The sequence below is a fragment of the Pseudonaja textilis genome, chromosome 7 (genome assembly GCF_049901715.1).
Source record: "Pseudonaja textilis isolate UNSWEBS1 chromosome 7, rPseTex1.2, whole genome shotgun sequence".
NCBI classification, from domain to species: domain Eukaryota; kingdom Metazoa; phylum Chordata; class Lepidosauria; order Squamata; family Elapidae; genus Pseudonaja; species Pseudonaja textilis.
The window spans coordinates 54,196,787-54,219,717 of NC_141996.1; the positions used below are offsets into that span (position 1 = coordinate 54,196,787).

Genomic DNA, 22,931 nt, shown 5'->3' on the forward strand with positions numbered 1-22,931 from the left:
AGTAGTAGGAGCAGCCGCGGTGTTACTTTTTCTTATATATAATATATATATATATATATATATATATATATATATATATATATATATATATATATATATATATATATGTATATGTATATATATATATATTATAAAGGGCCCATTATAAAATGCAGCAAATTATATATAAGAATATTATATATAATATAATATTATATATATATATATATATATATATATATATATATATATATATACATACATACACACACACACACACACACACACACACACACACATATATATATATATATATATTTTGCTGCATTTTATAATGGGCCCTTTATAATGGCCTTTTATAAAATTGGTTCGGCCCTCGAACGCAGATCTGATTTTCCATGTGACCCCCGACAGAAATTAATTGCCCACCCCTGACACAGACACATTTTCTCCAGGAGGACATGTCCCCAGCTTGCTCCTTCAGATCTTCCAATGGTGCACACATTGCTGCATAATTGACTCCATCTGTCTTTTCTCTGATCATCCTCTAGGATTTCACACACTGATCAATATTTTAAGCTTGATCATTTGTACTTTGAGTGAGAATTCTATATTGATTTATTCAACGATCCATTTCTTTGTTTTCTTGGCTATTTTCTCCTGTACCAATTTCATGAAGGACAACACTTTATTCCTAAATGAATTTTTTTACAGTCTATTTTATTGCTCCACTTGAAAAAAAGCTAAATTGATTTGTTAAAGATGAATCAGACGTTCAGTAAGTGCTCTTATGTAAACTTGTGATTTTCTGGTTTTATTTCATTTGTATAAGGATTTTTTAAAAGTCATGTGCTCCTTCAATCAGTAGTCTTTTGAGAGCTATATTTAAATTTCTGTCAGTCTAAATACTTCCTCAGGGTTTGGGAGAAATTCACTGTATAAAAGTTTAGCTATATGCAAAAGCAAGATTGTTGTGTGATTTACTTTACTAAATGTACTCCATACTCAAAAGGAGCCCCATGTGTTGTTAGTTTAAGATCACACATTTATCCTGTGATTTATATAGTCATAATCAGTGTATTCATGAACTGAAAGATTATATATATAAATATAATCTTTATATTCATGAACTGAAAGATTATATATATAAATATAATCTTTATATAAACATATAAATGTTGCCAGAAGTTTTTTTATTTTACATACATGCTCTGTCTATATAATTATAACATTTAATCCATAGGTACTATATAGTGCTGTTGGTTTTGATTAAAGGAAACAGTATTGTACAACTTTTATTATATCCGTAATCAAATGATATATGTCATCAAATGTATTATGGAAACAGAATTCTACTGTCTCTCTAGTAAGTTGAGATGTTAACTTCCAACTTTTTCAGCACAGTAGAAAAAAAATAAGTATATCCTCAACTTTTTACTTTTATGTACTTGGCATACTAGCCATTTTTATAACAGTAGACTTGAAAATGTCTGTTTGAACAGAATGGATTGGATATATCTGTTTTAAACAGAGCAACATACACATATGCAACTGTAACAAATAATAATTCTATTGCACTATCAAGGCTTGTGGAATGTGAAATCTCTTCTTAATTTTTTTTTTTAATACTGTAAGGGAAACCTGAAACTTTTTACCACTGATTGCCTTATGGGAAATATGTCTGAAAAAAAGAGTAAAAAAGGTGACTCCCACCACAGAGCCCCCTTTGCTGGCAACCCCTCCCCTATAGATGAATCTCTGAGAATGTTTGCTTTAAATAATGTGTAGCGTATTCTTAGTTGTAATTGCTATATTATTTATAAACTTCTTTGGACAGATGGTTATAAAAATTGGATATGAGTAGTTGTAATAGAAACTAAGACATTGTTTTAATTATTAATGCAATTTATTTAAAAATAAATTTAATTCAAAAAGAATAATGAAAATATTTCTTTCTGTAGCATCCATATCCAACAGAAGATGAGAAAAAACAGATAGCAGCACAAACAAATCTTACCTTACTACAAGTTAACAACTGGTAAGTTGAACAGAATTATTTTATAGTTCTATCTCATCTTCCTTCTGGGAAACTCAAAGTAATGTACATTGTAGATCTCATCATATTTTACCCCCTGGAATTCTCTGAAGTAGGTTGAGCTAACAAAATCACTTGTGATGAAATGGACATTTTGAATTTTAAGCTAGGTCTCAATTCACCACCATAATTTCTATAAAGGTAAAGATTTCTCCTATCTAGTCATATCTGGCTCTAGGGGGCGATGCTGATCTTCATTTCTTAGTCAAGGGAGACAGCATTGTCTGAAGATGCTTCCGTGGTCATGTGCCTAGCATGACTATATGCCAAAGTGCACAGAATGCTGTTTCTTTCCCACTGAAGTGGTACCTATTTATCTATTCGCATTTGCATGCTTTTGAACTGCTAGGTGGGCAAGAGCTGAGGCAAGAATGGGAGCTAACCCTGTCACACATTGCTTGAGTCTCAAATCACCAGACTTCTGATTGACAAGCCCAGCATCTTAACGCAAAGCCACCGTATCCCTTTATCATTTCTAAACTGCACATTTATTTTCTGAAATAGTCTGAAAAAAAAGCAGGCCCAAGCTTCAACATGCATTGTGATACTGACCAGAATGCCTTAAGTGGGTGAATGCCTTTCTCAGATTGTTTGCTGAAACCCAGTTTGAAAGATCTTTGGTACATGATGAGAGAATTCCCAGGCAACTGGGAGGATTTAACACATTGCCCAAACTGACCAATCTGGATGCCCTTTGGCTACTTTTGCAGGACAAGGCTCCTCTGAGGGTGTGGAGGAATCTGCAAAGCATAGCCACAGAAAGGAACATGATAATTTGTTCATAGAGTTCTATAGTTATTTTGGAAGTTTACATTTTACCCTTGTTTAGGTTTATCAATGCTAGAAGGAGAATTCTCCAGCCAATGTTGGATTCCAGCTGTTCTGAAACACCAAAAACAAAGAAGAAAACAGCCCAAAACCGACCAGTTCAGAGATTCTGGCCAGACTCCATTGCATCAGGAGTAGCTCATCATCAATCAAATGAACTTACTATGTCAGATGGTAAGCAGATGCTTTACTTCATTAAGTAACTTTAAAAAACTGCTCTATTTTTTACTTTGCTGATTGATGAGACACTTTGTAAATGTATTCAATTCCTCTGTATAAAACCTACTGGAAATAATGAATTAGTATAAGTTTAATTTACTAAATACATTTTCATGGACTGCATAGAAAATGGAAATGATTAATATCTGCTAAAGTGGAACTTTTTTCCTTCCATGATCAGACTAGTAGATTTATAGCAGTGGATTGAAGCTAAATATCAGTATTTGGTATTTAATGGGGCTTCTCCACAAGTAAAAACTCCATATGTCACAGCTTTCATATATTAGCTGAACTATTGATGCCCATTTAATATGTAAATATTTGCTCCAGATGTTGCAAATCTTGTAATGCTAGTTTAAGGTGGTAGTGCCTTAACATTTCCAAAATTCAGAATTCTTATTTAGTCCAAACTAGACTAAAACAAAATAAACACAATGTCGTTAAAGTGGCTTACTGAGGAAAATAATGGACTATGGTACGTGCAATTGTAATTCATTTCCAATTGTTAAATTTACAGCATGCAATCTAAAAACTTTTTTAGTTTATTTTAGAAAATAAGATGCAATGCATATTTCAGTAATGAGTTGTAGATTTTTAAAAATATCTAATTGTTTTTTCCAATTGGACCTCCATTTTTAGGAGCTGTTGTAACAATTACAGCTCCCGTCAACATGAATGTAGACAGTCTCCAATCGCTTTCATCTGATGGTACCACTTTGGCTGTTCAGCAAGTCATGATGGCAGGGCAAAGTGAGGATGAATCTGTAGACAGCACTGAAGATGATGGAACAGACCTCTCAACTACAAATATCAGTGGGCTGGTCTTGGATAACAGTGATTCTCTGCAATAGGAAGCAAGAGGACCTTACCTAAAATATTAGGAAAGACAATGGTCTGACTGACTTTTTATAGTTTGCACAGCAAACATTTTACACAAGTTTTGTTTCTAATATGTTTTATATGTAGATATAGAAGAGTGCACTTTTTTGTATTTCATAGTAAGCTTAAAGAGTGTCTTTGCAGGTGCAGCAACTTCTTTCAAATGTGTTGTTTTTTGGTTTTAATTTTGAAAATCTAGTAAGTTAAACAAATAATCATCCCATTTGTTTTTCTAAAGTTATAATTCACGCACACAAAAAGCTGAGTCAAGCTGAAAAAATGTGTATAATGGGGTTGCAGACATGGGGTAAAATGGTGGCTGCCTGGAATGTGAGTTTTACATTAGCATGGATTTAAACTTACTCAAGCCAGACAATTACTATGTTACTCAGTTCTTTACTGTTCTATAGCATCATACTGTTAAGATCTACAATTTTCAAACATATAAAATTGCACTGCTATGGGAGAACTGAAAGTACTTTTTATCTCGTTGAAAGTAACCAGTTTCAGTTCTGTCATTTTAACAAAGGTGGTTTAACAATGTAAATGTAAAGCATGTCAAACTAAATGTATGGGATTTGTTTATGAAGTTAGCCATGTAGATTTGAAAGATGCTTCTGCACCTTAAAAAAAAAACGAAACTAAACTGCCTGTCTAAAGTGGGCAATATAATACAAAAAGAAAAGAAAAAAAAGAAGTGAAAATGTGTGATTCCTAAAGAATGCATGACATTTACTATAAACTTAATTCTTCAGGAGGAGTTAGGTGGACAACTGTAGATCTCATTGTACCTTTAAAATTTGCTGTTGATATGGCTACCACAGCTTTTTTGTCATCAAATTTTCTCCCTTTTTTATCCATTTGCCCAGTGGCTCTTTTTCTTTTCTTTTCTTTTTTTCCTTTCTTTTTTCTTCCCTTTCTTTTCAACAAATAAGGTGAGGATAGAATGGTAATAAAAGAAATAGAGGAGCCAGAAGAAGCCATAATTGTAGCTCTCTTCTGGTGGTACATTCCAGTGTAGAATTCAGCACCCCTATGCTGTCTTAGTAATAGTGGTGATATCACTGAAAAACTAATCTCCACAAGTGTGGTATGATTGTCTACAAAATGGAGTTTGACAATACATGTTTTCAAGAAATTCTTCACATGTACGAGAAGGCTTCCAACTGCTAACAGTCATACTATATTCAAAGATAACTGGCTGCTAGTTGACATTAGAGCATAATCTAAAGAGTGGAAGGATTATTAATTATTCTTCATGCATTGATTGTAAATGGGAGTCTCTTACCTGAACTGGTATTCTCTTATCTCAGTTCAAGAATACATTTAAAGGTACAAGAGATGCTATAAGGTGTACTCTTAACCAGTGTGTCTGTCCATTGTTTGCTATAAAACACTTATTTTTACCTTTATCAGGATTCTTGGATGAAAAATATTTTTATAAATTCTCTAAGAATTGGATGGATGATTGTATTAAGCATGAGGAAAAAGTGTTTAGTACTACTATTTGAAAAGTTATGAAAATTGTCCAAATTGAATAAACATGCCTATGTGACATCCTATGTTTCTCTGCTCTCCCATAATGGTACAATTCATAGTAAAATATTAAGCATTATTCCTTAATGGGAAGCTTGGATACTGGTCAGCACTTTGCTATTTCATACGAACTACCATTCAAATTTCTGTCCATATTGAATGCTGTCTCACAAGAGTAGCTTTTTTCAGCCTGTGCTTTCTGGATGTTTTGGGTCTTTTAATTCCCAGAAATACAAGCCAACAGCATCTAAACTATGATGGCTGGAAAAATCTATAAATTGCAATCCCAGTAAAGAGCCCCAGTTTGGGAAGACTGCTGAACAGTGATATTCAGGTAAATAAAAACACACAGTCTCTATTATAGTTTTAAAAACTCTCAACAGAACACATACTTCACATTAGTTGACAGTGTGCAGATATTTTCTTCTGGATAATCTGTAATTTTTTCCCACTTCACTGCATCCCAAATGTTATGTATTCTACAGCTTTGATACAAATAAGGTAAGATAAAGTGTCCTTTGAATTAAGCTGGATTCTGGTGATTTCATGAACATGTCCATCAGCTTTCATGCACAATATCACAGTGGTTCAATTACTTTCTTCCAGCATACTTTTTTCCTTCCCTAGTAACCTATAGCTGGCATTTCCTGCCACTTTTTCATCCAAATACAAACTGGTCCATTTCTTTAGCTTTTTTAGATCAGCCAAGATAAAAAAGATACAGATAAAAATAGATTTCTCAGGACAAATAATTTTCTCCCAAAATATTGGACTTGCAATGATAGAAGTAAATTAGTGTCCTAGATTAGATTATCATCATAACTCATAACAGGAAAAGGGGAAACACACTACTTTCATTTTCCCAGATTCAGAATACAATAAACACAAATATGGGTAGCCAGTTGAAAGATCACAAATTTATATCAAGATAGTCTGGCATGTTTCACTGTCTTGAGACCTTAGAAGCTAGAGCTGATATTGCATTGGTTCTTATGATTGTGTGAAAGTTAAACTCATTATTTCTCTTTCCCTCCCTGTTTTATTAGATTTTTATTTTTAAATAAACATTATTTTTAAATAAACATCAATATCAATACATAAGCAGTATGGCCTCTGGTTATAATTCATTTTGATACAAACATGAATAATGATAATCATAATAATTGTTATACTAATCAAACTGGTATTAATATACATGGTTTTTTAAAAAGTTGTTATTCAATATTTCAATATTCCAATTTCATGCCAATGATGTTATAAGCATACATGGTAATATCACCTTTCACCCTCCAATCTTTTCCATCAAATTATTACTTATATTCTATTATTTAAAAAATTAAATCATAATACCCTTTTTCAACCTCCAATCTTTCCATCTAACTATTACTTTATATATCAACTTGTTTTCTTAAGTTTTCGCTGGTATTTACATGTATGGTATTCAGTGTATATTTTTGTTTCTACCTCTTTTCAGATTTCTGATCAGGCCATCCTTAGAGGAAAATATAGAAAAAATATATAAAATAAAAATATATAAAATATATATATTCATTCCATCATCCATCATCCATCATCTCTCGTCCATTTTAATACTTCAATTCTTATTCGTTTTCTGATTTTTCTCCCATACTCCTCTCTTGGATCTTTATCTCAATCATCATCTGTATCTTCACCATTCAGACTATATTTCTCCCATCTCTATCCTTCTAAGATGCCAGGTCTCCAAAATATCCACCCAAGCCCCTATCTCTCTTTCAAAAGTATCTTCCAGATCAGGGGTCACCAATCTTTTGGACCTCAGGGACCACCAAACTCATAATTTTAAATCCTGTGCACCACTAATATGAATTTTGACTGACGGTGTTTTGCTGACATTGGTGGGAAAATTGGTTCCATATTTCAGAGCTACAGCTGTCACAGGACTGGCCCTTTGGTCATCCCAGAGCAGCTGCTCCTCCAGTCCATGGCAGGCCGGTGTACCCTGCAGCTGCTTCGGAATCACCAAAGGGCCAGTCCTGTGACTACTGCAGCTCTGGAATATGGGACCGACTTTCCCACCAGTGTCAGCAAGCCACCCCAGGGCAGATTTCCCTCTCCCACCATTGGTCTTACCTTCCAGTTCCAGCTCACTTGGCTCTACTCAAGATAAGGCTTGCACTCGGCTGAAGGGTGGGGGCCAGTGGGTGGGCAGCCCATATGGGCGGTGCAGCCTTGTGTTTCCGCCCAGCCTGGATTAATTGCTTTGTGGGGGTGCTTTGTGGGGGATATTTCTCTGAGAACCACCCAAATTTTCTCATGGACCACCAGTGGTCCCCAGCCCAGTGGTTGGCGACCACTGTTCCAGATTATCTGATTCTATTTTTAATTCCATTCAGGGTGGCTTTAGCTCTTTTTGGAGCCCTCCAACAGGGAGAACTCAGCATGGGAGCACAGAGACCTGCTCTTCACATCTGACAGCGCCATGATGTCATCTGGAAGTAATCCCCATTATTTCTCTTTTTGAGTTTTGTAAAAATTGAATTAAAATGTGAAAAGATGTTTCCAGACCATTTATCTTGAAAACATTAATATAATGTAGATTTATAGAAATATTCAAGCTGAATATTTTTTTAAACAAACACCCCAAAGTAATTGAGAACTACCCCACCTGAATCTAACTGCCACCAAAAGACACTCCCCATGTTTTAATTTTTATTTTGCATTGGGACTGCAAGGATTAAAATCATAGCGATTAACATTCTCAGAGAAGCAGCTCACTTTACAATTCTATCGGCGATTACATGGCCTGATGAAATATAAATCAATCAGACATATATGAATATCAGATCAAGACACACGTTCTCTATTATGCAAGAAGATCCTTGCCAAAATGAAACTAATCAGCTCTTCATTTTTATTCATCTGAAATTCATGTTTAATGCTCATATATAGGCTGGTTCTTAAAGAGCCATATGTAACAAATTTCATATAATAACTTACAATCAATATCAATCCTACAAAAGATACAGAAATACAGATTTGGCAATGCATGTGTTTGCTGGTATTCTGTGGATTCTGTAAAAACCAAAGAAAAAAACAATGATATTTTTCCCCAAATATTTTGAGCACTATATGACTGGGAATAATTTTTGTTGATCTGAATCCTGATGGTGCATCAATGTGTAAAAGGCAACAGAAATAGCCTGAGGGATATTGCTATAAATTTTTTTAAAGTGGCCCAGAAAGACCTCTTTGAAAAAGACAGAGATAATCGCCAGAATAATCTGATGTCCGGATGATTTAATGAGCCGAAGGGAGAATCCAGGATGGGTAGTCTCTAGTCTCATAGCTTTGCAGACCGAGTTGAAAAAGTGAGGACACACCCCCGGGTAACGGTCCCCAGTTCTTCACTCGGTCTCAGCGTGCTCCAAGAAATTCAAGAAATTGAGCATTATTAGGTATGAGTTTCAAGGCAAGGTACACCAATTTATCATAGTGTCTTCAATGGCATATCTCATTATTCAGACATGTTAAGCAACTGTTTTTAAATAATACATGAATTCTGACTAGTTTATTTTTTTCTCTTGGAATTTCACTGATTAAATTCTATTTTTACAGGCTTTTTAATCTTTTAAATTAAGAAAAGCCCTCACTGTTAATTCCATCCAGGGTACACATCCAATTTTTTTTTTTGGTTGAGGTCGCTATTTTTGTTGACAACATCTAGTGCAGGGATGTCAAACTCGCAGCCTATGGCCTGGATGCGTCACATGTTGGCCATGCCTACCCCCAGTTTAGCAAAGGGGGGGAAGTCATGGTACATCATGTGATGATAATGTGACGCTACAAGTTTGACACCCCTGACCTAGTGTAAGCATGTAGTATTAGAAATATTTGTGCCAGCTGCATAATCAAACGCTGGGATATATTTTTGAGTGTCAACATGACAGAGGTAAAGAATAGGACATTGGATTTTGAGGTAGATCAATTGAAGGATTAAATAACTTGATTATAATTAATGCGGGCAAGATAACAATAGAGCTTTGCTTTAAAATATACAACATTGTCTTTTTCAGTTCAGGCTATTATTTGTAAAAGGTTATATTTTCAGCATATTTTATATTTGATTGATAGTTTTTGAAATCTAAATTTGAAAATTTGGGGATATTTTTAATGATATATTTGGAAATGTGCTAGAGAATGATTCATCAATGTTTTTACATGCCGAGCTCAAAACATCTATGTTCTCTACCTTATGTTTAAAAGTAAACTATCAAATTACCTTGATAAACATTAATTGTATTGATCACATTTAGTTTTCCCCTATTGTGGGTTCTGTATAATGCAACTATCAATATTGTTCTGGTTTTCAAAATTAATTGCAATGAAACAAAAAGTGTTTTTATACTAAGGAGAATTTTTCAGATTTCAACTGTTCTTATTACTGACATTATTCAAGGGCAAAGAAATAAAATTTATTAATTTTTATTGGCTAAGGAAAACTACACATTAATTGAACAGAAGTAGGTTGATAGACAATTTTCAAAGTATTTATTTCCTTAAATAAAAATGATAGGGATATCAAAATTTTGAAACTCCTTAGAAAATGCCTGTAAAGACCATCAGAAGCACTTCATTACTCTGCACTTTTAAGTTAGTTTCTATTTTAAACAACAACACTTATGATTTATAGTTCCTTCCATAATTCCCATAAGGATAAATTAATGGAAGCAATATCAGACCCTTGGTTTTTATTGATGGTAACCAAGATGCTGTTGTAGACTCCAGAAACATAAACAAGACTGTTTCTGAAAGTCTTGTCAGTTTCAAAATAAGTTTTCTATGAAACATGAGAAGCTACTATGCCGAGTACTGTAGTAGTAGAACTGCATAGTTATTTCTGAAAGGCATATATTTGCTTCTTGGAATCCACCATTAAAGTACCCAGCCAAGAAACCTGCTCAGGAAACTTCTCTGTGCTCCCCAAATCATTAACTGTTTTATTTATTTATTTAAATATATGGAAAAATGTGAATGGGTCACTATAACCATAAAGGTGATCTGTGGAGAATAGTTCGTGACAATTGTTTTCATTCCATGACATTTTTGCAAAACAAGCTAGGCCAGTTTTCCTGTTCAGACCAATTGGAAGCTTTATAAGGATCATTTTACGAAGATGTTAAAAATGTTAAAATGTGTACAATAAGAAAAGTCTTATTCAGAGACTTCTCCTTTTCCCTTTTTTATTTGATGTGTTACATGAACCATAAAAAAAATCGAATAACTGAATAGTGGGTTGTTGTTTTTTCAGGATTAAAGTAAAAACAAAAATAGAAAAATGCAGTTCCATCAAGCCACAATGTATAATCTTCCTCAGAATTAAATAAAGGGAGAAAGAACCATATTTATTCTCCCTCTCATAATTCTAGAAGTATCACATTATGTTATGAACTTCTTATATGAGCTAAAGAAATGCAAGAAAAGCAATGCTGAATCAGCCCAAGTCACCTCAACTCCAGTTCAGGTAATCCTTGACTTACAACTACAACTGAGCCCAAAATTTCTGTTGCTGAATGAAACATCTGTTAAGTGAATTTTTTATCTATTTTGTGACCTTTCTTGCTACAATTATTAAGTGAATCACTGCAGTTGTTAAGTTAGTGACAGTTGTTAGATGAATCTGGCTTCCACATTCACTTTGCTTCTCAGCAGGTTGCAAAAGGTGATCACATGACCTCAGGACATTGCAACCGTCATAAATATGAATCAGCTGCCAAGCATCTGAATTTTGATCATGTGATCATAGGGATGTTGCAATGGTCATGTGAAAAGCAGTTATAAATCACTTTTTTCAGTGCCGTTGTAACTTTGGATGGTCACAAAACCATTGTAAATCAAGGATTATCTGTATTCTATCCCTCTCTTGACTCTGAAGGCATTTAGTAGTTAATACTAGTAGACAACAGGACCAATTTGCAGAAAATGGAGGTCTTGAAAAGTCTCACCCTTTTTGTTGAATATTACTTAAATCTAAATCATTATATAGTAATATAGAGAAGGGGTAAGATGATGTCATTTATTACAGAGCCAATTTTTATGCTGACATGTTCAAATTGTAGTCAGGTTTTCAGGCTACCCTGTCAGTATTTCAGGAAATAAAATAGGTTTGTTATCTTTATTTCAAAAACTTTTTCTTGTATAGCACCATATGCCATATGCCACTACTCTCAAAGAAAAAGAAATTATGCAAAATAGCTACCCTATATGTGTTGTGTGAGTGTAAGCACACACACACACACACACACACACATTTTATAAAGAAAAATGCTATCAATTGGCTTTTTCAAAAGGACAAGAGAATTTGAGATCTCAGACCTCATTGGAATTTCAGTATTGTTTTCAATGTGAGAAAATGGTGAATTAAGCAACTAGAAATGTATCCCTGGAATCCTTTTATACAATAAAAACACAAATTAGCATCAACATGTTGGCTGCACTTGATACAAAAACTTTTAAAAACTTTTTTCCCTCATAAGTTACAATTGCTTTCAGTTGTGCTCATACTAGATACTTTATAATAAGGTATAACAGAGTTTGGGTGGGTTTGGCTTAGTCCTAGAATTGTTTCATCAGACTGATTAAAATCATAATATACATAATATACATAATATCCTAATTTATTTTTCAATGTACAATGATATTCCTTTTTCTACATATTTTAATACACCAATTTTTGTCCTGCAGAGAAATAACAAATCTAATATTAAACTGAGTCTAATATCTTCCTGTTCTGTGCTCAGTAAAGTGACACTCCCATCTTGAACTTGTGGAGAATACAGCATGGTATCTAGAAAAAGACTGTGGTAGGGTTTCCTAACAGATTTTCCTGCTAGCTGAATTGAAAACTTGTACTTATAATCACTGATCCTATGTTTTTCTAATATTTCTCACATGATCCTCTAAGCCTTAGATGAAGTTTTTTTTAGGTGAAGATGCAGTTTTTTTGGAACATATTCTATAAATCCCAGTTTTATTCTCTGTCACCATAATGGTCACTGGACCATTTTATGCAGACTTATGCTGCTTTCTGTACTGCGAGCACTATCCAACAGCCATCTGGACAAAATCTGGACCATGCATCATTGTGCAAGCTGGTCTTTTTATTATTAGAGTTGGGTTCACTTAGAAATGCTAATAAAGATATTTTAGTTCTTCCAGCTATGTAGAAAAAAAATGCTGACTATAGTGAAGAGAAGTCTTCCTAGCATGGTACCCTGGAATATATTACTCTGATTATGACAAGGGAAGAATTATGGGAATTGAAATCCAATATATTTAAAGGGTAACAGAAGACTTACACAAAACACGGCAGTTTTCAAGAGATCAAGTTTATTACTTCAGTACATGAATCTCCATATGTCTAAATATTCTGAGCTTGTACTTACTGTGCTCAAATGTTTACCTAACATTTGAAAATGTACCACAGTTTTCTACCTTCTGGTGGACACTTACAAATCTTACATTTGTCTGTAATATTATCAGCAAGTATTTCATCATAATTTCCTGTGGTTCAAGCACAGTATGGACAACCATCCAAAGGTCTTTTTATATGCTTGCATTCTGAAGGAATTTGGGGGCAAATTGAATGGCATACGATGTTCTGAAGTGATTTACATATACACATCCTAGTACCAAAATCAGTATGCACAGATTGTTCCAAGAGAAGAATCTTATCTTTATAGCCTTCGTTAAGACATTCATCCACCAGAAAGGCAGGACACAAACACTGAGGGATGCAACGAGGACAGCATTCATGTTTGACAGTCACAGCTTTGTGATGTTTAGGACAGGCTAGGCAGCTTACAGCAGAACAGTCTGGTTTTATAGGCCTACAGTTGATGTTTTGGAAAAAGCAGCAGCCCACCAGAAGGCAAAAGATGAATTCAAGATTGATCATTCATTCTATATCAAAACAAAAAGATACCGTTTATTAAGATTTTAATATGTACAGTATACTATTGTTGAATCTACACTGAAAGAATTTCATTACTTTATATAGCATTTTCTCCCACTGATGTCAAGATCACTTACATAGTAGGTTGCATTTAAGTCTTAATTATATAATCTGATGTTTACTCAGAAGTACAATTAAATTATCTAAATAGGATACATTCCCATGTAAATGTATATAGCCAAGAAGTAGAGGGGAGAGCAAACACAATTGGAATGTCGATCACATGTCCCTTTAGCCTCCCAAATAAGAGACTAAATCACAACATGCCCATTCAGCTTGTACTTCCTGCACAAATTCATTCGATTTATTTGAAACATTTTTATACAGCCTTCAACTCAACAGTTCTCATGTGATTTATAAAGATGTTTTTATAGTGCACAGAAAGGAGGGTGGAACCATCAGCATAGCACTTTCCTCAATCTTTTTCTAGCTTGTAAATAGAAAGAAAAGAAAAAAAGTATTCATAATATTCATCATTGGCATTTCTCATTTTTCTTTTAGAATGGTAATGGAAAACTCATACAGCCAAATCCTTAATTGTGCTAGGAAAACTAACATTACCTTGGTAAGCTTCAGGTAATTTGTGCAGCAGACTTTGTTCCACAGCCGTTTTCTTCCTGAGTAGCTGTGTAAGTCCAGCTAGAAAGATCTCTATTTATATGGATACCCAGAAAGTGAAGCTTCTAAAATGAGCTCCCGGGAGGAGCTAAAAGATCAGAATGAAGTAATCCATTTTGACTGTGCAGCTTGCCTGCATTGCATATAAGTAGGCAGCAGTGACCGATACAACAGTTTTGAAGTATCTAAAACTGTTAAGATGCAGAAGCCCATTTCCTGAAATATGTCCTTTTTAAACATTTAACCATAAACAATGATTGGGGAGGGTGTGCAAGGAAAACGAACAGTGATGTACCTTGTCAACCCCATTTAAATAATTAGTATCTTAACACCTCTTGGACCTGCAATCTAATCATATCTTGTTGCTGTGGTGATCTGGGGGAATGAGAGTTGTATGGAAGGCTGTTGTTCTAGTTGTTCTAAACCAGTGGTTCCCAACACTTTTTCAGTTCACCACCCCCTTGGTGCTACAAACTCATCCTCAGTGCTCCCCCACCCAGGGGTGGAAGTAAAATTCCTGTGGGCATGGCCTAATTTGAGGGTGTGGCTTGCTGGTCACATGACTGAGTGGGCGTGGCTTGCTGGTCACATGACTGGCTGGCATGGCTTGCTGGCTGGGCGTTGCTTGCTGGTCACATGACTGGGTAGGTGTAGTTTGGTAGTCATGTGACTGGGTGGGTGTGGCCCGGTGACTGGCAAACAAGTGGTCCTCACTTACTGTTTAGCAAGTGTTCTAATTTATGACTGGCCTCCCCAGAGATACTTGACCTGTTTTTGGAGTTTTGACAGCCATGCACACACATACACACACTCCCTTCTAACCCTGCTGGAGCAGGTCATTGGACTAGAACCAGCAAAGCATCTCTGATTAGATTCTAGTGAATAAAATCTAATCAGAGATGCTTTGCCAATTCTTGTTGATTTGTTTTATTTGTATTTCTTTATTTTATGTTGCTGAATTGCATCGACGTGTGTGTCCCTTCTTGTGCATAACCCAGAAGCTTTTGTGATTCTTTGCAGCAAAAATTACTGACCTCTGGCTTTGCTCTACTTTTCAAACATGCTGCCACTGCCACGTTCTAGGTCCCGGCCCTGCAGGTCCACCCCATTGAGCCCACTGCACTGCAGGGTCCTACCCAAGCAAGTCAGTGGGGTGAGCCTGAGAGAGGGAAAGAGAGAGAAAAAAAAGAGAGAGAGAAAGAGAGAAGGAATAAAAGAAAGAGAAAAGGGAAAGAAAGAAAAAGGGACAAAGAAAGAGGGGGAATGGAAGGAAGGGACAGAAAGAAAAAGAAATAAAGAAGGAGGGAGGGAGGAGAAAAATAATGAGATATCTATTCTAGTCCAATCATCTGCTCCAGCAGGGTTAGAAGGGAGTATGAGTGTGTGTGTGTGTTCTCCTTGTAATTTACCAATACATTTTGGTTTTACCTTCTTCAGAATTAGCACTGTAATACATTGGGGAAAAGTAATTTTTAGCATGGAGATCTGGTCCAATGGATCCTGTTTAAAGCCTCAACAAAATGTGAGAGCTTCCTGATAGTCTTGGCCATGTTTCATCCACAAAACCTTTAATAGAAGCCAAAGATGTTTCAATGTGGAAAAGAGCCTCAGTCTAAATTAGGCCTCATTTCAATCTGATACATCAGGTCTCTCTCTCTCTCTCTCTCCCTCTCTCCCTCCCTCCCTCCCACCCAGATTGGCTTTGCTCTACTTTCCCAATATGCCTGCGGAGCTGGTGCTTTGAATATGGATGGATAGATGGATAGAGAGAGAGAGAGAGAGAGAGAGAGAGAGAGAGAGAGAGAGAGGTAAGTAGGTAGGTAGGTTGATAGATAGATAGGCAGGCAGGCAGACCTTTTGGATGAATGTATGGATAGGTATATAGGTAGATAGATAGATAGATCTATATTGGTAGATAGGTAGGAAGACAGGTAGGAAGACAGGTAGTAGGTAGGTAGGCAGGAAGGCAGGCAGACAAATAGACCTTTTGTATGTATGTATGTATGTATGTATGGATAGATAGATAGATAGATAGATAGATAGATAGATAGATAGATAGATAGATAGATATATCGGTAGGTAGGTAGACAGAAATACAGGCAGGCAGGTAGGTAGGTAGGTAGGTAGGCAGGAAGGCAGGCAGGCAGGCAGGCAGACCTTGGATGGATGGATGCATGGATGGATGCATGGATGGATGCATGGTCGGACAGACAGACAGAAAGAAAGAATGCGACAGCAATGGCACTTTGGGAAAATAGAGCAAAGCCAGAGTGGGAATTGAAGTCCACACAAGTTGCCAAGGTTGAGAAAAACGGGCTGAATATATCAACCCACCCATTCTGGTTTAGAGTTTAGCATGCTGTTTGATTCCATCTTAGTCAATAAACCATGGCTAAGATCTTCCTGCTCCTTAATGCAGCTGCCCCTCTGCCCCTTCTCCAGCCCCCTGCCCCAGTTCTTTCTTTGGCATCCAATTTTGCAATGCCAACCTCAATGCGATGCGGCCGACTTCACCCTATTTGCTTCAAGCCAAGGTCCACTTCCATCGGGCCAAGCAAGGGGAAGTACTCTGCACACACTCAAGAGACTCCCAACTTCAGAGAAGCGTTCAGCCCATGTTTACACTCTGCCCGGGAGGAGGAAGGCGTGCAGAAGCAGCCCAGACTGGCGGAGGCAGGGGTAATGATCGCTTGGAAACTAAGCAAGCAAGCAAACAAGCAAGTGCAAGGCTCAGTCAGAAGAACTGGGCTGCAGAGGGAGGCTAGGTTCTAGGTCTGGGATGGCCATGTAGAGCCGAACCAAACTGAGCCAAGCGCCTTGGAGAGCTGCAGCTGCACACACCTGCATCCTGCGCGCAAGCCCAGCTGGCTGGAGAGGTGGAGGCTGGGCGGGCGCTGTGTGCTCCCTTTTTTTCTGGGGAAGAGGGCCCTAACACTGAACCACCTACCCCTTCCACTGCATGCCTTGGGAGGGTTTTGCTTTCGGGCCTTCTGGCGCACCTCCGCTGCTTCCACCAGAGAGGGCAGCCTGCAAGCTAAGGCACCCCCTTTCTGCCACCTCCCACCTCTCCACCCCCCAGGCTTGGCAAGGCTCACCACGCGTGGGTTCCACATTCAAGGTGCCGACTACGAAGCAACGAAACAGTCAATGGGCTGCGTGGCCGGCAGTCAGTGAGCCTGCGGGGCCGGTGCCTCAAACGCTCTCCTGCTGCCTCTTAGCACCCCCTGCTGGCCCCCTTGCCTCTTAGCGCCCTCCTAAGGCATCCCACTTTGGGAACCACTGTTCTAAACAATCTGTGTACCCTATTGAATTTTCACATCCATGCAACCCATTTATAACTGCAGCTTCTTCAATGAGATCCAAGTGCATGCTGATCTACAAGAGTAATACATATACTGTGGTTTATGGTTTAGTAAATTGTGTGATCCCAGCCAATGAGGGTTTTGATAAACTATGTTAAGCTATGGTTCTCAGAACCCAGATAACAGATGGTGGTATTTGTGGTTAGACGCAGCTAAAATGATTGTAAAAGAATTACAAAGTGGTTTTTCTCTCTCTCTCTTTCTCCCCCCCCCACACTCACTCTCACTGTGTGTGTGTGTTACACAAACACATACACTGTGGTCTCTGTGTTTTTATGTGTGTACATACCCCCCACACCTACACACATACTTAAATACACTAAGTGTTTCATATATTCATTTCATGCTGATTTCTGGTATTTACTACATACTTTACAAAGTGGCTACAGATCGATCATTTGACAGTCTTCTTAGGCACAGATGTTAGACCAACTGGACCCTCCTTTTCATTCTTTTTGATTCGGAAGTCAGTAATTACTGTTCTTCAGCCTTCTGGTTTATTGTCAGTTCTCCAGGATTTCTCACAAATAATATTCAAAGAGTTTACTTTTCCCTCTTTAAAACTTTTCTGAATCCATATATTAGTGTTTAAACTAAGTGAATACATATTAGTTTATTTTATAACATTCCTAACTGATTTCTGCTGTCATTTATATAGCTTGAGACTGTAAGCCTGTATTAATCTCAACCCTCCACTGCAAGAAATTTAAAATTCTGTGGCATTTCAACATGAAGGCTTTGCATCATCTTCAGACTTCCCTGATTTCCAAGTTCATTGGGTTTGATAGCTGAGCCAATTTATTATGGTTCTGTAGTGTATTTGAGGTCACATCAAATAGACTTCGTAATTTTGCTCAGTTTGTAGACAAGGTGTTTTTTCATTAGTAGACATATGTTGCTATAATGCTAGCCCTGTTGTGCCTTGTCCTACATCAGGCTTTAAGGAGCAACATCTAGCTCACTTGCTAACCAAAGAACATAGAGAACATTAGAACTGAAATAAAGGACATCCAAGGGTTGAGATGAAAACAGAGAAGCTGTCAGTTCTGGCTGTGCAAAGCCTGAAAGCCTGTCAAAAGGACAGAGTTTTGCTTATGTAGTTGTGGTAACTGTTTCAACATTTTTTTACCTCCTTATCCATGGATGCCCCTAGTCAGTGGAACTCATCATTATACCAAAACTTCTTTCTGCTTTCACAAGAAGATATAGTTCCTACTCAAAACATTACTAATGAGAAAAGTATTATAGTCTGTTAATGTTGACAAAAATGCAAGCAGACCTGCCAAACTAGCTTAGATGTTAACAGCTAAATGCCTAGGGCTTTATTTTATGCTTCCCTACTGTAGTCAGAAGGAAGATAATCACAAAATGCTGCATGAATGAGGAAGCACTGAGAGTCTGTCATATAACTAGGGCCAAAGTTGATTTGACATTTATCATGTTTTGCCCCTGTTGAATTCATCTTTCTTGTAACAAACACTGCATGGAGTTAAAGCTAGATTTGAGTTATTACCTGTTGGTACAGGTTCTCAATTCATTTCCTATGCTTTGTTTAAGATTAGAACAGCTGCTCTTTCTTGTATTTGCTACACATGAAAGAAAGCCTCAGTATCATTCCCATGGCACAGTTGCCATCTCTCTCAACTACTCTTTAAAAGAACAAGGATAAATTCTATTTGAACAAGAAAAGGTACACAACAAAGATCTCTGAGATAGATCTTAAGCAGTCTTTAAAGCTAGATATCACACTGCGTGCACACTGGGATAAAAGAAACAAAATGCCAAAATCATGGTGCTGTGACACTTATTTCTTCATTTAAGGACAAAGGAACTGTGGTGGATTAAGAGAAAAGCCAATTTACTCCAGTGTTCTGCTATGGAGATCAACCAGACATTTCTAGGAAGCTTACAAATAGAATATGACTTTGATAGTATCTTCTTACTTATCACTAGTTGTCAAGGGGCCTTGACTTACAACCTGTCTCTTAGTAACCATTTGAAGGTACAACAGCCTCTCCAAAAGCCACTTATGACCTGGTATCAGAATTCTGATGGTTGCACATATCCCCATGGTCAAATGACAATATTTTGGGGGCTTGGTTGCAGTGTTCTGCAGTGACATGACTGAGTTTTTTTGACATTTTTTTGCGGTTTCCAGCTGTTCTGGTTAGTTTCCAGCAAAAATGTTCATAGAAATACATTCATTCTCTTAATAATCACAATATTAGGCTCATGATTTATGCAAAAATATCATAAAATCAGATGGAGGACCACCTGTATTATAACTACTATCCAATAGTTTTGATACACATGGATTTGTTCCTTTCCTTTTTTAAAGCTGTTCAACTTTACAACCACCACGACATCTTGCAGTAAGAAATTCTGTGCTTTTTCTTCTGTTTTTTACAGATTAAGTTTAAAGTAGATCTAAATGTCTAACACCAGCACATCCTTCTTCCCTACATTTTCAGTTTTTACAGACTGAAACAATCCTCCAAACATGCTGTAATTACAGCTCCTGATTTCTGTCTTGTCTCTACTGGTTGCAAATGTTGTCCCACTCTTGTGACATATGTGGAGCAAAAGGTGGCTTATATTGTCTAGCTATGCAGGCTAGTTAGATGCAACATTGTTCAATACTAAGTGCTACAATATGAGTTTGTTAATAAATCTATGGCTGAGACCTCTTGATGAAAGAAAGAAGAAATAATCCCCACATTTTCCCCATCACAGCAGATTGCCAGGGCATTAGGGTAAAAAAGGCAGCTGGATGTGAGATCCAGATTGCCAGAATTCTCTCTGAAAAAAAGGAAGATCTGAGATTGCCCATATGTACTCTGGACAGCTGATTTTTATGAATATACATCAGAAATTGATATTTTTGTAGCTGTTTGTGATCAGTTGGGAATTGAGGCTTCCACTGTGCTCTAACGTATAAATACATATTTTATGGACTCATGGTTCAACCAAAACTCATCATTCTAATCATTTTGGAGATTTACTTTTTATTGTTTCTTCAAGATTGGAAAACATTCAGAACCTACATTTGCTGGATGAATTTATCTTCAAGCCATTTTAAAAGAAAGAAATTTATTCATGATTTATTTCATTTTATTTATCACATTTTGAACACATTTTGAAAATTGTGTTTCCAGCCTTGTAAGGATATTATTATTATTATTATTATTATTATTATTATTATTATTATTATTATTATTATTATTATTATTATTATTATTATTATTATTATTATTATTATTGTTGTTGTTGTTGTTGTTTTGTTATTATTATTATTACTACTACTACTATTATTATATACAAAAATGGCAGTATACACAGCAGATGAGATAACCATGCTGGGTTTCGTATCATAAATCACTAGTCGAACGCTTCCCAAGTGTTTAGGACTGCGTGATGTATTGGTGGATTATACGAGCAGATCCAGTAAGGTGGCCTTCTGCAGCTGACCGATGGTAATCTTGTCAGCGCCAATTGTTTTTAGGCACAGCACCAAGGTGCCAAATACCACTGGAATCATCTGAACTGGTTGATGCCAGAGTCTCTACAGTTCAATTCTCAAGTCCTGATATCTGGTGACTTTTTCAAGTTGTTTCTCGTCGATTGTGCTATCACCAGGTATGACAATGTTGATGATCTACACTTTTTTCTTCTCTACAATTGTGATATCTGGGGTATTGTGTTCCAGAACTTTGTCAGTCTGTATTCGGAAGTCCCACAGTAGTTTTGCACGCTCATTTTCGACCACTTTTTCAGACTTATGATCCCACCAGTCCTTTGCTATTGGCAGATGGTAGTTGAGACACAAGTTCCAATGGACCATCTCAGTGACTGTGTTGTGATATTGTTTGTAGCCAGTCTGAGTGATTGTCTTGCAACAGCTCAGATGGTTTTGTACACTTCTTTGCAGAGTCTGCATTTGGGGTCATCATCAGATTTTTCTATTCTGGCTTTGATTGCAATATTATTGTTGTTGTTGTTGTTGTTGTTGTTGTTGTTGTTGTTGTTGCTGTTCACACAGTCAGCCAGATGTTCAGACTGGGTTTGGCATTTTTGTCTACCTATTGAGTCCTTACCAAGGACCTGGGATAGGCAAATCTGGATGTTTGATGGTGTTACAGATATCACAGCAAGATGGAAGCTGTTCCAAGTAAAGTTGCCTTCTGCAGGTGACAAATTTGTCAATGCCTGTGGTGTTCAAGTGGTGCTTCAGTTGTTTTGGGGCTGCACCCAAGGCACCTATTATTATTGGTACTACTCTTGCTTGCCTTTGCCATAATCGTTCTGTTTGTAGGTCTTTGTATTTTGTTATCTTCTCCAGTTTTCTCTTCTGCTGCCACATCCACTATCCAGACTTTTTTGTCTTTCTTATCAACAACTGTTACATCTGGGGTGTTATGTGTCAGGTGCCTGTCTTTCTGGATTCTGAAGTTCCAGAGCAATTTAACTTTTTCATTTTCTATGACTTTTTCTATTTTATGGTCCCACTAGTTCTTGCTTACAGGCAAATGATATTTCTTGCATATCTTCCAATGTACCATTGTTGCTACTTTATCATGCCACTGCTTGTAGTCAGTTTGTGCAATCTTCTTGCAGCAGCCTACCAGGAAGTCCACTGTTTCTTCAGCTTCTTTGCATAGGCAGCACTTACCGTCTGTTCCTGTCTTTTCAACTCTGGCTTTGTATACATTTGTCCTAAGGCTTGGTCTTGCGCAGCCAGAATTAATCCCTCAGTTTCTTTAACTTTCCTGCTCTTAGCCATTCCAGGTCTTGTTATTATCTGCTTTCCCTGCTATTTTTTTTTAATGTAATAGCCATGTAGTGCTTTGTCTTCTCATGCCTCCATTCTGTTCTTCATTTGGTCTTTCTTGTAGGCCAGTTTGGTCTCTCTGATAGTCAGCAAGCCTTCCTGGTGTATTAACTTCAGTGCTTCTTCTTCATTGTCCTTCAGATATTATTCCAAAGCCCTTTTTTCTTCTTCAACTATCTGATGTACTCCCAACATTCCACGCCCACCTATTTGCCTTGGTAGGTACAGTCTGTCAATGTTGCTGTGAGGATGAAAGGCATGATTCATTGTCATTATTTTTCTGCTCTTTCTAGGCCATTGCTTTTAATTCTGTTTGAGTCCAGTTCACTATTGCAGCTGTGTATTTAATGACTGGTATTGCCCAGGTGTTGATTGCCTTGATGGTATTTTCTCCATTGAGTTTGGACTTTAAGATCTTTTTCACTCTCTTGATGTATTCACCTCTAATTTTTTTCTTGACTTCAGTGTACTTGATATTGTCAGGTTGAAAGGTACCCAGGTATTTGTAGTAATCATCTTGATCCAGATTCTTAATGTTATTTTCATGAGGCATCTTGATTCCTTCAGTTTTCACTATTTTTCCTTATTTGATAG

General features: G+C 36.8%; 1 protein-coding gene and 1 pseudogene across 4 annotated transcripts in view; one reads left to right on the forward strand and one right to left on the reverse strand.

Moving 5' to 3' along the window:
• The window catches only part of PKNOX1 (PBX/knotted 1 homeobox 1), a 30,670-nt gene extending 25,110 nt beyond the window's left edge, over positions 1-5,560 (forward strand). For all 4 annotated transcript variants that reach the window (XM_026713618.2, XM_026713620.2, XM_026713619.2 and 1 more), the window contains 3 exons: positions 1,941-2,017; positions 2,904-3,076; positions 3,761-5,560. In XM_026713618.2, coding sequence (XP_026569403.1) covers positions 1,941-2,017; positions 2,904-3,076; positions 3,761-3,972 — 462 coding nt within the window. In that variant the 3' untranslated portion in view covers positions 3,973-5,560. The remainder of the gene's footprint in view (positions 1-1,940; positions 2,018-2,903; positions 3,077-3,760) is intronic.
• Positions 5,561-20,936: 15,376 nt separating this feature from the next.
• Positions 20,937-22,334, reverse strand: LOC148125340 (uncharacterized; annotated as a pseudogene).
• Positions 22,335-22,931: the final 597 nt, after the last annotated feature.